The sequence below is a fragment of the Corvus moneduloides genome, chromosome 13 (assembly GCF_009650955.1).
Source record: "Corvus moneduloides isolate bCorMon1 chromosome 13, bCorMon1.pri, whole genome shotgun sequence".
NCBI lineage: Eukaryota > Metazoa > Chordata > Aves > Passeriformes > Corvidae > Corvus > Corvus moneduloides.
In genome coordinates this window covers 10,844,777-10,859,310 of record NC_045488.1, presented here as the reverse complement: position 1 = coordinate 10,859,310, position 14,534 = coordinate 10,844,777, and the positions used below count along the sequence as shown (strand labels likewise).

Sequence of the window (14,534 nt, the reverse complement as noted above, 5' to 3'; positions counted from 1 at the left end):
GCCTTGAGACTGTTGAACTCCCATGGGATTTGTGTGGTGTTATGTCTGAGAAATGGTTCTGAGTAGCTGTAGCAGGACTGACTTAGCCAGTTAACTTTGCTTTGCTCTTGTATGCCCAGCTGACGCTCTGTGGGGAGGTTACTTCAACAGGCTAATGTAGCAATGCACATATGAGATGCTGGGGGCTGTTAGAACTTTACTGACAATATTTAATAATTAGCCTCTGATTTGTGTCTCTGTTCATCTGTTCTTTGTGTTCCTTCAAAGGAAATAACTTCTTAGAATGTTATTGTATGATGAATATTTAAAAAAAATAAATCTCCAGCTTTGAACTGCTTTAAAAAAGGTTGCAGAGCCCTGCACTGGTTTCCAGCCCCCTGTAGGAGATATTTGTTGCTTGTTTATACATGACACGTCTTTGGGGCATGCTAACAAAGTGAAATATCACCTGGTTTAGACAGCAAATGGATCTAATAAGGAACTCAAATTAATAAGCAATTTAATATTCTCAAAGAAAAATGCAGGAAGGAATGAGAATGACAACAAGGCAGATTAAAAGATTACAAGGCAGTTGTTGTATTTGTCTGCCAGATGTGGACTGGCAGAAACTCTTCTAATGGAGTCAGATGGTCCTTACTGCTGTCTGGGAAAGTTGGCTCCTGGAAAGAAACTGGCATGGCTGGAGCAGTTCTTCTGGTCTGGAGCCACTTAAAAGTTACCTCTGCAAAATTCTGTGGGTAGGAGCAGGTTGTAGGAATTGGAGCAGGTTGTAGGAATTGGATGAGTTTTTTTTTCCTTGCAAATGTTGTAGTGCATCTGTAGTAAACTGTACTTTGGGAAGCATCGTGCCTGTTCGTGCTGCACAGATGGAATATATGGCACATCCACATCAGTTCTGGTCATGTGATGGAGAAAAGCTGATGTGTGCTTTCCTCCTCTAGTATTTGAATGAGGAATGTGATCTGTTTAAAAAAGCTTGGACACTGAATAAATTATAACAGTGGTGACAAGCAGCAAAAATCTTTAATTAGTATTTCCTAAATGTTTATGAAAAAATAGGATGTTAGAAAATTACATTGAATAAACAGTAAAACTGTGTTACCCTTTGTCTTTCAGCAGAGCAATCAAGCTAATAGTTTGTGGATCTGAGAGATTATCTGATTGTTTCCCCTGTTCCCATATTTTTAGAAGTTACAAAAAGCCCTCTCATCTGTGTAGTCATAATTTGCAAAGTGTGTTTAATTTTTTTACATGTGACTTTGCTATTTGCAAGGATATTTTGGTTCTCTCTGATCTTTATGGTGTTCAATTTAATGGCTGTCATATGATTAATACCACTATAAAAATAATTATCATGAGATGGCTCAAAGACCATATATTGCACTTATTTCCGGGGACTTTTGTAAGAGGTTATGGTTATGATCCCATGGTACTGTCTTCAAAGTGCAGCCTTTTGTCCCCAGATTACTGAAGTGTAGAGAGGCAATGGAAGCTTCTCAGTGTGGCACTCTTAATTGTTGAATTTCATCTGGAACCAGCTGCTTCAAGCAACCCTCTTGTGCAGTGTGACTTTTTCTGCAGTGTTTTTCATGTTTGTTTGGTTTGGGGTTTTTTTTTCTCCTCCAAGTTTACTTGCAGTATGGTGCGATGATGTAGGCAGCATTCCTGACCTCCCACATTATGATCCAAGGGGTGGAGTGGAGACCCCATGGCCAGGCTCTGTTGAAACCGTTGCAGAGGAGGGAACTCTGGGACTTTCTAGCTGATAGAGCCTCACAGCAGCTGAAGACCAAGGGAGATAAGGAAAGCTATCCTGCTGTGGAATCAGCAGCTGTGGAAAAATCTCTCTCCTTGGACTGACACATGTTCCCATCCCAAGGTTATCTCAGGTACTATCCTGAGATTCACACCTGCAAGGGACAACCACTTACTCACTGAGTAAGATGTATGACTAAAGTCACTGTGGAATAGCTTCATGGTAAGAGTTTCTACAGAAATTCTTCATCAGTTTATGTGAAATGCTCTTCACAGAATGATTATTTGTCACTGAGTTAGCTTGAAATTTATGCCTTCTTTCTGGGGTCTGTTAACATAAAATTTGCATAAATCTGCTCTCCCGGTAACCAGATGTTGAAAATTTGAGTATCACAGTAGCTCTAGTAAAGTCTAAGTCAGCCTTAGACTAAAATACCACTGAAGTTTATCTTCTGCATTTTATTGCATTTTTAGCTGCAAGTTTTTGTATCAAAAGACAAAGATCATAACATCCTCATAGAATCCCTGAATGGTTTGGGTTGGAAGGGACCTTAAATCCCGTCTCATTCCACCCCTGCCATGGGCAGGGACACCTTCCACTACCCCAGGCTGCTCCAAACCCTGTCCAGCCTGGCCTTGGACACTTGCAGGTATGGAGCAAATATGAAAGGATAATACATCATCAGCCAGGCCTTTTTTTTTCCTCTCTTCTGTAAAATCTGCATTAAATTATGAAAGTCTTGCTGACTTGTGTATTATGTGCTATAACCTTAGGAAGCAAATCTGTGTGATAGCAGGTGTTTGTATGTAGGGGATTCTAATTTTAACTGCCTCTAAATGAGGAGAGCTCGTCCCAGTTTTTCTTGAAAGTGCTTTTGGGAATAAATGAATGTTTGAATTTAAGACTTGGGGTATAAACTTTATATGGAATAATGGTGAAGTTTAAATGGTGTAAAGGTATGGTTCTTCAGTATTTATATATACACATTATTCTGTTTATTTGTAATGCTGTCTTGGCTGATTAAACTGGGGTAGTGCTGTTAATACACTGGAGTTATAAGTCTTGCTTGCAGTTTTAACAGCCGTCATTTGTGTAGTTTTTGATTAGTAAAGTGTTAGTTTCATTTCATCCTAACAGGCATCATGAATCACTCCAGAAATCAGTGTAGTTTTGTGAAATGGTGCTGGTGAGAAAAGGAAAAAAACCTTAATGTTACAATAACTATAATGTAGTCTTACAGAGAGTTGTTAATGTAACAAAATACTTAGAACTTCAGTCATATTAGCTGAAAGATGTAGTTGTCTGGTCTTATGCCAGAGTTTAAGGATACTTTGTTAAACATCTCCTCTCCATGCATTTGTTCCCAGCCTGCCTGGGTTTGCTGGAGCCACATGGACAGTGAAATAATAGGCGGCACATGCAGAGGTTGAGTTTGTGTGTCTTTGAATATATCACTCAGGGAGGAGTTTGAATTTGTAGTCATTACTTTCATATATATGCTGAATAACATATTCCAGATGTTTTTGAAATAACTGAATTTAGGTTAAACTAAGCTCAGTTTTGTAACTGCATGCTCTCTTCAAACACAAGCTGAATAGTTATTTTCAAGTTGTTACTCTCCTATATATTGATGATTGTTTCCCAGTAATCATGTTTGCTGAAGTGTCCCATAGGGCTTATTAACCATATAGAAAAAATAAAAGCTAAATAATTTGGGGTTTCTTCTTGGCATTTTCTAGAACAATGTAAATAAGCATAAAATAAAAATCTTCACTCACTTCCTTGCAGCTTTAGAAGCTTGTCAAGCCAGTCCAGCAAAACATAACCAACCTAGAAAATAAGAGCTGGAAGAGGGAATTGTCTCTCTTGTGCTGGTGGATGAGGTTGGTAGAGGTGATCAGGCACAGCCTGACATTCTTCTTGCTTGAGCAGGGGCTGGTGCTGGAAATCTGAGACCAGCTTGGAACAATTTGATTAAATGCACGTTATCAACTTGGGATATAATTTTCCAAATTACCAGTAAGAAATATCTGAATTTATTATGTTTTAACAAAAATTCTTGGTCAAATCCAAGAATCATGATGGCATTAAGTTTGAGAAGTCTTAATCCTTGCTGCTTAGAGCAAAAAATAAAGGGAGATAAAGCAAAGGGAATAAAAGTTACATGAAAACTGAAGTCTTGTACCAACCATTCAAACTGTTTTAAATTCTGGTTGTTCAGTTTCGTAATGTCAGCAAGCTCTTGCAACTCCTGTGTGGTAACAGCTTCTCTTGCAATAAAATTTTGCACCCAAACAAAATTAATTCAACAAAAGGGAGTCTTAAATAGCTTGTCTGGTTTAAAAAGTCTGTAACTTGATGACAGTAAACTTCCTGAAGCTACTCTAGCAAGATTCCAGCACATATGGGTGACTTGGATAAACATTTTTAGCCCATTTCTCAATGTTCCGTGAGAGAGCAGAAAGAAGTTTCTTTTTTGCATGCTATGATTTTCTGTTTTTAAAAATAGCCATAATTTTATCATTTCTGATTGGTATTTCTTTCTTAGCAGTTGTAACACCTTGTAATGGAAGATGGAAGACAAAGGGGCTCGTGTTGCTGACTACTTTGTTGTCGCAGGATTAACGGATATCTCAAAACCACTGGAGGAGGAGATCCACTTCAACGATGCCTGCCATAAAATCGCCAAACCAAAAGAACCCATCACAGATGTAACAGTCCTTAATAAATCCCTGGGGGAGGAGGTTCCTCAGGGCTATAAATGCATAGATGTCACTCCCTCGGGCCTGTCCGCAGATCTCAATAATGGCAGCCTTGTAGGACCGCAGATATACCTTTGTTATCGCCGAGGAAGGGATAAGCCTCCACTTACTGATTTGGGGTGAGTGCTTTCCCTGTTCCAGTGGGTGATTTTTCACAGGTTTATTTAACTAAAGAGCAAATAAGGCAGGTTTAGGGAAATGCCATACTGTTTAAATACAAGGCAAAACTCTAAACAGGAAGATACTTGTTGACTTGAGCATACTGTAACCCAGTATGGAAGGGAAAATGCATGCTGAGTGGATTTTAATGACAAGTGTAGTCCTTCCCATTTTGGAGTTTTCAAATCCATTTATAATTTTTAATGTATATATTTGGATGGGGATAAGATGCTTAACCTATTTAATACAAATTGAAAAGAGGTAAGTTACATGACATTCTTAGGACCAAGCAATGAATCTTTAACAGAACTGAAAATAACACTATTTTGCAGTAAACAAAACGCTTAAAAGCAATTATGTATGAGGAAAACCAGTATAGTTTCGTCATGAAGCTTTTCTGTTAGAATACAGTTGGAGATAATGTGACCTGAACTTGTCAGTAAAAATGTTTTGCTCAGAGATGAGACAAGAGCTGTGATTAAAACTCAAAGTGTTTTAAAAATGTGCCTTCTGAATTTTTTGCATCCCCTTTTAACTAGGGTTTTATATGATGGGAAAGAAAGAGTGAAGCAAGACTGTGAAATCATTCAGACCACCCCGTATGGGCGGCCTGCCAACATCAGTGGCAGTGCCTCATCACAGCGGGTGTACATCACCTACCGCAGGGCCTCCGAGAACATGACCCAGAACACCCTGGCTGTCACAGACATCTGCATCATCATACCGAGCAAAGGAGAGACCCCTCCGCATACCTTCTGCAAGGTGGACAAGAATCTTAATAATAGTATGGTAAGATTCAAAATCTGGGCTTTGAACACTTGATACTCACTGATGTGATGTTTGTGAAGTATTTGTGGCAGTTCTTGGAGTACCTGGTGAAAAATTTTGATAAGCGCTCTCCAAAGATAAATCAAATATTGGAAGAGTTGGAGGATTGCATTCCTTTGTTCCTACTTGGAACAAAGTCTTTCTGGAAGCCTTAGAGCAAATGTTTGGGTTTTTTTAGTGCTGACTCCAGCATCTTTGGATTGATCCTTTAGAAACTGTTGTGTACCATGTGTGTAACCGGAGGCTTAACAGGTGTGGCTGTTTCTGACACTGCTTTTACTTTTGTGGTGGGAATTCCATATCTAGCAACCAGTTGCTGTTTTGTTTTCCAACTCTTCCCTTCACCTACAATGCTATTTTATAAGTGTTATTCTCCCCAGTAGTTTCACAAACTTCTTATTTAAAGAAAGTTGTATGTGAGTGATATTGGAAGCTGTTGACTGTAAGCACATTTGAGTAATTAATATAACATTTGAGTAATAAGTCTGGCCTGCTAAAATACACAGGTTTCACAGCACTTTGATTTTCAGAACTGAGTATTTTGGTGTCTCCTGGTTAAATCTGCAGCCCCAGGTGCTGGCTCTTGCAGGGTCCTCAGAAGTCAGTGTGCTGGGGAGGATGCTGACTGCTCTGCAAGTGGGATCATGTGAAAAAGATGATGGGAATTGATTTGTGCTTGTTTTTAAATAAATGCCTGTAGGCATTAACCAATGGATTTTTCAGTTCTTCTAGTCCCTGCATTGACTGGGTTATGGGAGTGCTGTCTTAGGGAAGTTGTTGCACCTTTCTCCCTTCTATAAAAGCTCTGGGTTCGCTCTATGGGTGCTGGTCTTTTCTGTTCCATGCCTTTCCCCGTTCTTTATTCTCATGTCCAGAACTTGAGAATTTAAATACTTTAAGTTATCAACTTTATTATTAATTATATTCTGTTATGTTCCTTTGTTATACTTCATCACTTAATCCAATAACTTCTTTTGTTTTACAGTGGGGCTCAGCAGTATACTTATGTTATAAAAAGTCTGTGGCAAAAACCAACACCATATCATATAAAGCTGGTATGTAACTACTATTTAGCTTTTTTTATCTTCAATTCAGGATTTGCAGGCTCATTTGTAATGTAATGTATTTTGTATGAAAGAATTAACTCTGTCTTGCCATTATCCAACAAGGAATCTTTCCCTAAGCAATTATTTTAAAATCATGTCCAAAAAGAAGCCTTAGAACTGGGTATCATGACCAGGCTGTTTTAAAATTGGCATTTAATTGGGAAGCTCAGCTGTGTTTTGATACGTTTCTGCAAACCTGTGCGTCTCCCACCGGGGTTTATGTTGCTGGTAACTGTCTCTTAAGGATGTGTGTATGTGTATATGCAGAAGAAAATACCGCAAAAATTATTCGATACATTTTCATGATCACTTTCTTTACAAACATTTTAAAGAATCCTGCAGATTTCTACACTGCCTTGAGCATCACTGGCACTGAGCTCTTTAAGTATTTTTGGATTGTGTATCATCTTTATTGTTTTATTTATAAGACAGAATTAGATTTGCTATGACTGATTAAACGTGTTGGGTTTGCGTTTGTCATGTGGGGGTTTTTTTTAAAGGCTGATTTTGTTTGGCATACAAGTCATGAGCATGATTCACACTTAAGCTTTAATCCACTTACATCCCTTTTAGATGCTGCTCTCTGTAAACAGGAGTTCAGGACGTACTAAAAGGTGGACAGTACATTTGTAAACAAATAAAAATTTTAAAAGGCCCCACATCTGGTGGTGACTTGCACAAAATTTTGATTCTTGGCAGGAGGGGGAGCCACTGCCCTTTTTGGTTACAAGTTTTTATTGCTTAATATTCCCCTTTCTATTAGAAAAGTGCATAGTGATTGTGCTGTCTAATGGAGAGAAATCCTAAATCCCTTCATGCAGTACCCATTCTCAGTGTGGAGTCCCCTGGGCTGGCAATCAGACAGGATGGATTGCTACAGCCTCTGATGTAACTGAGGACCTGTATGCTAAAAGCCTCTGATTCAGATCTTCATGTTCTACGGCTGTGTTTAAAATTAAGTCTAAACACATTGGTCTGACAGCACAGTAGCTGAATCCTCAGCTGAGGTGGATCAGCATATTTTATTTGATTCTATTGATATTTAAAAACTATCCTAATATCTAACATATACATATTTTTCAGGGGACATTTGTTGGCAAGAATTAATTGGTGTCATATTGAAATCATCAGTCTTATTTCTCAATTATTCACATTACCTTTTTTAAACTAGATTTTCAATCTTTGCTCATACTCGTGATGAGTGTGGACTGTTATAATAACAGTTGATATGCACACAGCCTGAAAAGAGGAAAAGATAATCAGTTATGAATAGTTTCTAGAATGGAAAGTAAAATTTCAGTGTAATGCTTTAGTCAGGTGATTTCCCCTTAGGCCATGGGAGCATCTACCGCTTCCAGCTATTCCTGTGCCTGATTATTTACACCTTCACTGATCTTCTGAAGTTACTGTGTGCTCATATATGAATTTTCTGACAATTATTTTATGGAATGAGCTATTACAAACCTGTTTCTGCTGGCTCTTCTATAACTGCCTCTTTGCACATTCTATTTATAGGTTTAATATGCAGATATCCCGAAGAAGATTATGAATCATTCCCATTACCAGAATCTGTGCCTCTTTTTTGTCTCCCTATGGGTGCAACAATTGAATGTTGGCCATCTAACAGTAAATACCCTCTCCCAGTTTTTTCTACATTTGTACTAACTGGAGCTTCTGCAGAAAAGGTATTTTGAAACCTTAAAAAAACATTATTCATTTAACTGAAAAAACTCAGTTGTTTATTTCTTCAGGATGATGATAATGAATGTTTTCATAGATAAGCTTGAATCTGTTCTCTTAGGCTTGATTCCAAGACTGCTTTGAAGAGTGACTTGCCGTAGTTTCAGTGCTGGACTGCTGATCATAAATCTGTGCTCCTTTGCTTTCTTGTTAGCCTGTAAAACTGGAGAGTTGTAAAATTGCACTGCATATACATGCAAGTAATGCTATTTTTATTGCAAGCATGGAAACGACCTTGCATGTACATACTTGTTCTAAAAAGTAAATTGGATGTCAGGGGATATGGCTTTGAGTTGTGTATAAAGGATTCCTAAAATAGCTCTAAAGGCAATTGGAGGAGCAATTGACTGGAGTTGTACTCTTTATAATCATTATTTTTCTCTCAAATAGATAATTTTGTAAATTACTTTTTCTCATATGACATTGAGTGTTTTAAATAAATAATAGTCTGGATTTTCACAGCCATAAGAATATTCTGGAATGGAATGCTTCAAAAGATGATGCATTAATATATCTTTTCAAACAGTAACACAGACTTGACTTTGTGTGTTTGGGGTTTCTTAGATTGCTTTGAAGATCAAGGAAAAGTTATTGACTTCAAATCCATGATGTGTTTGCAGGTATATGGTGCTGCTATTCAGTTTTATGAACTGTATCCTGAAGAGAACCTCACAGAGAAACAAAAATCTCAGCTGGGATTAGCAGCTGCTGTCGAGGGAAAAGACACGTACAGAACAGTGCAGACAAATAAATGCATCTGTCTGCTCTCTCACTGGCCTTTCTTTGATGCTTTCAAGAAATTTCTTACCTTTCTGTATCGTTACTCCATTTCTGGGCCACATGTCCTTCCCATTGAGAAGTAAGTAATTTCCAAAATTCATAACAGTAATTTCAGTTGGTAAGAGGGGGTTTTTGTTCTAAGCGTCCTGTAATATCCTTTTTACTTGGGTCATCAAACATTAAATATAATGGCTGCACTTTGCTCCTCTGATAAACATATCTTTACCTACTTCCTGAAAAAGTCTAGATTTTTATTTGTGATTTAAGTGCCTGCAAAGGTCTCTGAAAGCTGTTTTAATTAGCTTTGCGCCCTTTAGCCATAGTGATTAGAAAGAGCAAGATTATAAATCCTTTCTTAATCTTGGACACATCAGGTTAGGAGAATTAAATGTGTAGATTTGCATTTTTTCAAACGCCTATTTGCAGTGTAAGGAGAGATGATAAAGCAGATTGAATATTTTGCACCAGTAATTATCTTCTATTTGTGATAAATAAACTTAATTTCTTTCTCACATAAAGGATTTCACATTATAAAATGCAGAGGAAATCCTTACACCAAGAAATGGTCGATAGCTGTAATTGATATGTAATGCCACGTAACATTTCTTGGATCATGTAATGTTTTAATGCAACAGATTTCAGATACACCATTTACTTCTGTTACACATCAGTGTTTTTTCTGCTTCAACTTAAATACTAACTTGTAGGAGACTTCGACTTTGTGGATTAAGTATTTTTTTGATTGCTTATCCCCTTGATTATTCCACTTCCCATCACTGTACTTATTTGAAGATTCTGACTGTGTAAACTTCCAATGATGAAAACTTTTTTTTTTTTAAAGCTTAGGGGTTTGATGTTTTGGGAATGAAGTTGATATGAGAAATGCCTTATCAACTTGGATTTTATGGATTTTATTCTAATTTCTCTGATTTGTAAACTGGTCAGTTTACTGTGGATAACTTAAATATGGGATTCTAATGTAGTATCCAGCCTACTTTCTTTGGCTATTTTAATGGTGATGAAAGTTGTGTGTGCCATACATGTACCTGAACATTTTCAGTCAGCCCAGCTGCTGCAAACAGCCAGCTTCCCTTGTTGTGTGACGTGTTCCATGTTTTGGCCACTGTCTTCATACACCGGTAATAAAGAAAAACCCAAATTGATGCTTATTTGTGGTTTGTCTTAATTTCTTCAAAATGCAGTTGCCTGTGTCATAATACTGGTAACATTTGTAGAAATCCTGATAAAATATGTGCTGTAGGAAGGAGTTTAGGATGGAATACCTGTTTCTCATGAGTTTTTACTGACCCCATGTTGCTTCTTTTAATGTGACAGTGGCTATTGTGTAAAACTGCACTTTTAGAACTTGTGTAAGTTTAATCAATTCATAAAACTGAGAACTTTGTCAAATTATAAAAACATTTTTCTGTATTCGTAGTATGTGGAAAAACTTTAATGTTTTTTCATCAGCAATTTTATATAACATTTTGTATTTAGAACTGAAGAAAATGGATAAGCTTAAGGATTCTCCTTGATACTCAGCCATAAATATTTTTTTTGCAAATAACCAGTTCTAGTCTCTGAGGTTTAGTGCTATTTCAAGCTCTCTCAGAAGCAGGATTTTAAAATGGGACTGTGATACTCAAACATCAATGTTTCTACTTTACAAATGAAAAAAAACCTCTTTGTAACAATCTCACAAACCAAGTTTGTATTCTGAAAGAGAATCTGCCCTCCCATTTTCTTGTGACCAGTAGAAAAATAGGTTTTCAAGGTCAGAATACCCCAGTAGGATTCAGGTGCTGGGATTTTTTGTTCTGTTTTCTGAATAAGTATGTGCTATTTTAATATCATAATTGCTCTTACTGTAAAAAATTTTGTCTTGAGGTAAAGTAGTTTAAGCGTGCTTTCTACTAAATCAGTATTTTTCTTTTCCTCTAGACACATTTCCCATTTCATGCATAAAGTACCTTTTCCATCCCCTCAGAGGCCAAGAATTCTAGTTCAGGTAGGTGTAATTTTCTCCAATAACTGTGTCTAAGGTGAAGATAAAGCAGGTTAATAAATGGAAAATGTAATTTTCGTGCTCAAACTATTTTTGTTCAGGATTTCTTTTTCCTAAATTCATGTATGTGATGTGAGAAATCTGTAAAAATTCTATTTCCAGTTTAGTTAGTGACCTTAGTGAGTTATTACACGAAGCTGTTTAGTGAGCTTTGAACTTAATTTTTTTTCAGAGTATATGGAAATTAATGAAAAACTACTCCAAGTCAGCATGTGGTCTGACTTTTGCACTGTTTGCTTTTGAACTGTTTTCTTCTTGCTACTGTATGAAGGCTGAGTGTAAAATAAATAAATAAAACTAAAACCAGATGTGAAATGTATAACTGTGATTGCCCCTCTTCCCAAAGGGCTCTGTGCTCTCCTCTCCATGATGGACAGCTCTCAGTGAGAACTGCAAGAGCCACACTGAGTAACAGCCCCTTTATCAAACATGGGCCTTGCTCTGTCCTCCCTGCAGGACTGTGTGGGAGTGAAATAATTACAAGAATTGCTGCCTGTTCTTTGAAATTTCAGTGTGTCACTGTTGGTAGGAGAGAAAAAATCCTTGTCATGAAGACTTCTGAAGTGTTATTAAATCTTTTTCTTTTCTCCTAAAGAGGCAAAATAGTTAGAGACATGTTAAAATTTTTATTGCAGAGAAAAGAGAGCTCTCTTGCAGTCATAGTATTCTACGAATCGTGGTTTTGATTAAATACTTAAAAAATGATGCTCTTCTCTGTTATTACTTGTATAACACAAAATATGGAGAGCCCTGTGCAGTTCTGAGCCTTAATTGTGTAGCCCATATGGTAGCGAAGTCTTTCAGAGCAAATACAATCCTGGATTATGTCTTTATAGCATGTACTGAATATTGAAGATACTCTTTAGTGTATTCTAAAGGAGTGATATTTATTAAAGTTACTGGAAAGGGATTAGAGAACAGTTATACTGAAACTATATCTGGCACTTTTGTCCCTTTTCTTATGATTTTAAACTTCAATTCAAAACCCAGCATTTTTACGTCTTGTTTTAGGCTTTTTGTATTCAAATTCAATAAAATATTTGTGCTAGGATACTCTAAACACCTATTTAGAGAGATTGTAATTGAGTTCAGAGAAAATAGTTTAATGCTTTTAGTCTGAAATGTTAGGGAATTTTGTTGAAGTATGTATGGTTTATATCCTGGAACAAAGTCTGAAGGTCTAGATGTAAGTGATGTGAAAATTATGTCTGTTATACCTTATTTTCAAAATGTTTTCTGCATTAAATTAATACAACTTTAGGAGCTGATAGTACAGATGGAGAAAGCACTGCTTTTACAGTAGGCAGTGGTAATTGCGGTCTGTGAAAAAATTCTTCCTTCCAGCTGCTTCCAGGGACTTAAGTTGTGTTTGAAACTGCACTGAATAAAATCACAGGTGATTGTACCGAAGACTTTTCCCCAAAATTAGTGGCGGAAATGCATATGTTGAAAATGGCAAGCTTTTAGGATTCCATTTCTCTCTGAAGCCTGTTAATGGAAAATGTGTTAGTCTTTTGCTAAGCAATTAAACTTTTAAGTTTCAAAGACATTATAGCCATTAGTAAAACACTCCAGAATGTTCCTGTTTGCCAGCTTCCAGCTGCTGTAGTTGAGAGGTTCCTTCTGACCTGAGATCTGCTGGACTCTGTTCTGTGTCCTACATCCCCTTACTGCACAGAGGTTGCTGTGCTAATGTATCACAACCTGCAAACTTCAAGAGCACGTGGAGTAATGTTTCTCCCTCTGGGGACTGGGGGTAATTACTGCCCCTTCTGCCTGAGGGAGATGTGCTCCTTGAAGAGATGCTTAATTGTGTTTATGTGCTTTTGCTGAAGCACAAGTCAGAGGACATCAGGCTGATGCTTCCTTTCAGAGGGTAGTTTATGAAGGTTTGCCTCAGGCTGAAAAAATGAGTCCTGTGAATTCTTCCACTGAACAAGCTAATGGTGCTGGTGGTCCCAAGGTGACTTACTTGACAAATCCAGCATGTGGTGTGGCCATCCTCATTTGTCAGGGAAGTGGGATGTGAAACGTGCAGGGAAACAGCATTACAGACACTCCTTAATTCCCTGGGTTTGGTGGGTCTCCAGACACAGCATTAGGTGACTTTATGCTTCTAAGTCATCAGTCTTGTCTTCTGGCTTCTATTACCTGGTCACCTGCAGTGGGTCTAAGGTCAAACATACTCAAAACTGACATGTTACTAAAAATGGTCCAAACTTGCAGGTTAGTTATACAAGTTGCTGTGACTGAGTTACTACTGCTTTTATACAACAGAAAATGCAGGCAGGATTAAGCCAGCTGGTATCTTGTTACCGTGGATTTACTATGGCTGAAAACATCAGCTGAGCTTTGATAAACTGATTGTGCATTGCTATTCTTGTACTGACAAGAGTCTTCCTATTTGTGCTGAATATGTGAATGATTTGCTCGATGCCATGTCACTGTAAGAAAGAAATGTGATTTAATAGGATCTTCTCCTTGCATCTTCAACTAATGCAAATTTTAAAGATTCTATCAGAGCTGAGCAGTTTCTACCAACCAAGAGCTTAACTCTCATATGTCTTCTGAAGAAAATATAGCTTTACATTATGACCTGCCATCTCTCCCCTTCATGATTTTTTATCCCTCTCTTTATCCCTAAATCCAGAAAGAATTCCCCCCCAGTCCCTGAAAGCTGTATATGAACTATGGGTCCTCACAGCCCTTTAACTACAGAAGGCTTCATTTTTCAGCAGTTAATATATTCAAATTTTTGCAGCATTAACTAGTTTAAAGTCCTCTTTATGAATATGCAGTATATTCAGTTCTGGCCAAGAAAGGAAGATCATGCTTTGCCCAGTTTTTACTAAAAGATCCTGATGCATATCATTGCACAGCACTTCTTACAGTGCTATACTACTGGGGTATACAAGATTCAGCCTAATTTGAGTTGTTTTTAAGTATTCTTTGTTATAGTTGTAATTTCTAATAAATTAGTGTAATTTCTAATACATCTAAAGTTCAGAATAAGAATAATGTATTTTAAAATCTTTTCCCAGCTGTCTCCACACGATAACCTGATTCTTAGCCAGCCTGTGTCATCACCCCTCCCACTGAGGCAAGTAACAGTATCTTGTTCATTGTGAGATGTATTTTGATTTATGTTGTGGAAAAGATTTGGTATTTTGAGTTGCAATTGTGTAGTTAACTTACTTTGTCTGGTGCCTTTGGAAGCTGGTGGATCTGAAGTTTATTTATGTGATTAGACCTGCATGCTGACAAGCATACACATTTAATTAACAATGTATTTGGGGTTTTTTTTTAATAATTTTAGTGGGTCTTGAGGAGGAATATAG

At 37.3% G+C, this 14,534-nt stretch overlaps 1 protein-coding gene across 7 annotated transcripts in view; it reads left to right on the top strand.

The window, feature by feature from the left end:
• The window catches only part of DENND4A (DENN domain containing 4A), a 49,221-nt gene that overhangs the window by 8,989 nt on the left and 25,698 nt on the right, over window positions 1-14,534 (top strand). For 3 of the 7 annotated variants that reach the window (XM_032123075.1, XM_032123071.1, XM_032123077.1), the window contains exons 3-9: window positions 4,305-4,637; window positions 5,217-5,466; window positions 6,491-6,560; window positions 8,127-8,296; window positions 8,972-9,210; window positions 11,073-11,139; window positions 14,238-14,296. In XM_032123075.1, coding sequence (XP_031978966.1) covers window positions 4,330-4,637; window positions 5,217-5,466; window positions 6,491-6,560; window positions 8,127-8,296; window positions 8,972-9,210; window positions 11,073-11,139; window positions 14,238-14,296 — 1,163 coding nt within the window. In that variant the 5' untranslated portion in view covers window positions 4,305-4,329. Of the gene's footprint in view, window positions 1-1,627; window positions 1,979-4,304; window positions 4,638-5,216; window positions 5,467-6,490; window positions 6,561-8,126; window positions 8,297-8,971; window positions 9,211-11,072; window positions 11,140-14,237; window positions 14,297-14,534 lie in introns of all 7 variants that reach the window. The other 4 variants (XM_032123076.1, XM_032123072.1, XM_032123074.1 and 1 more) reach the window with 3 other exon arrangements.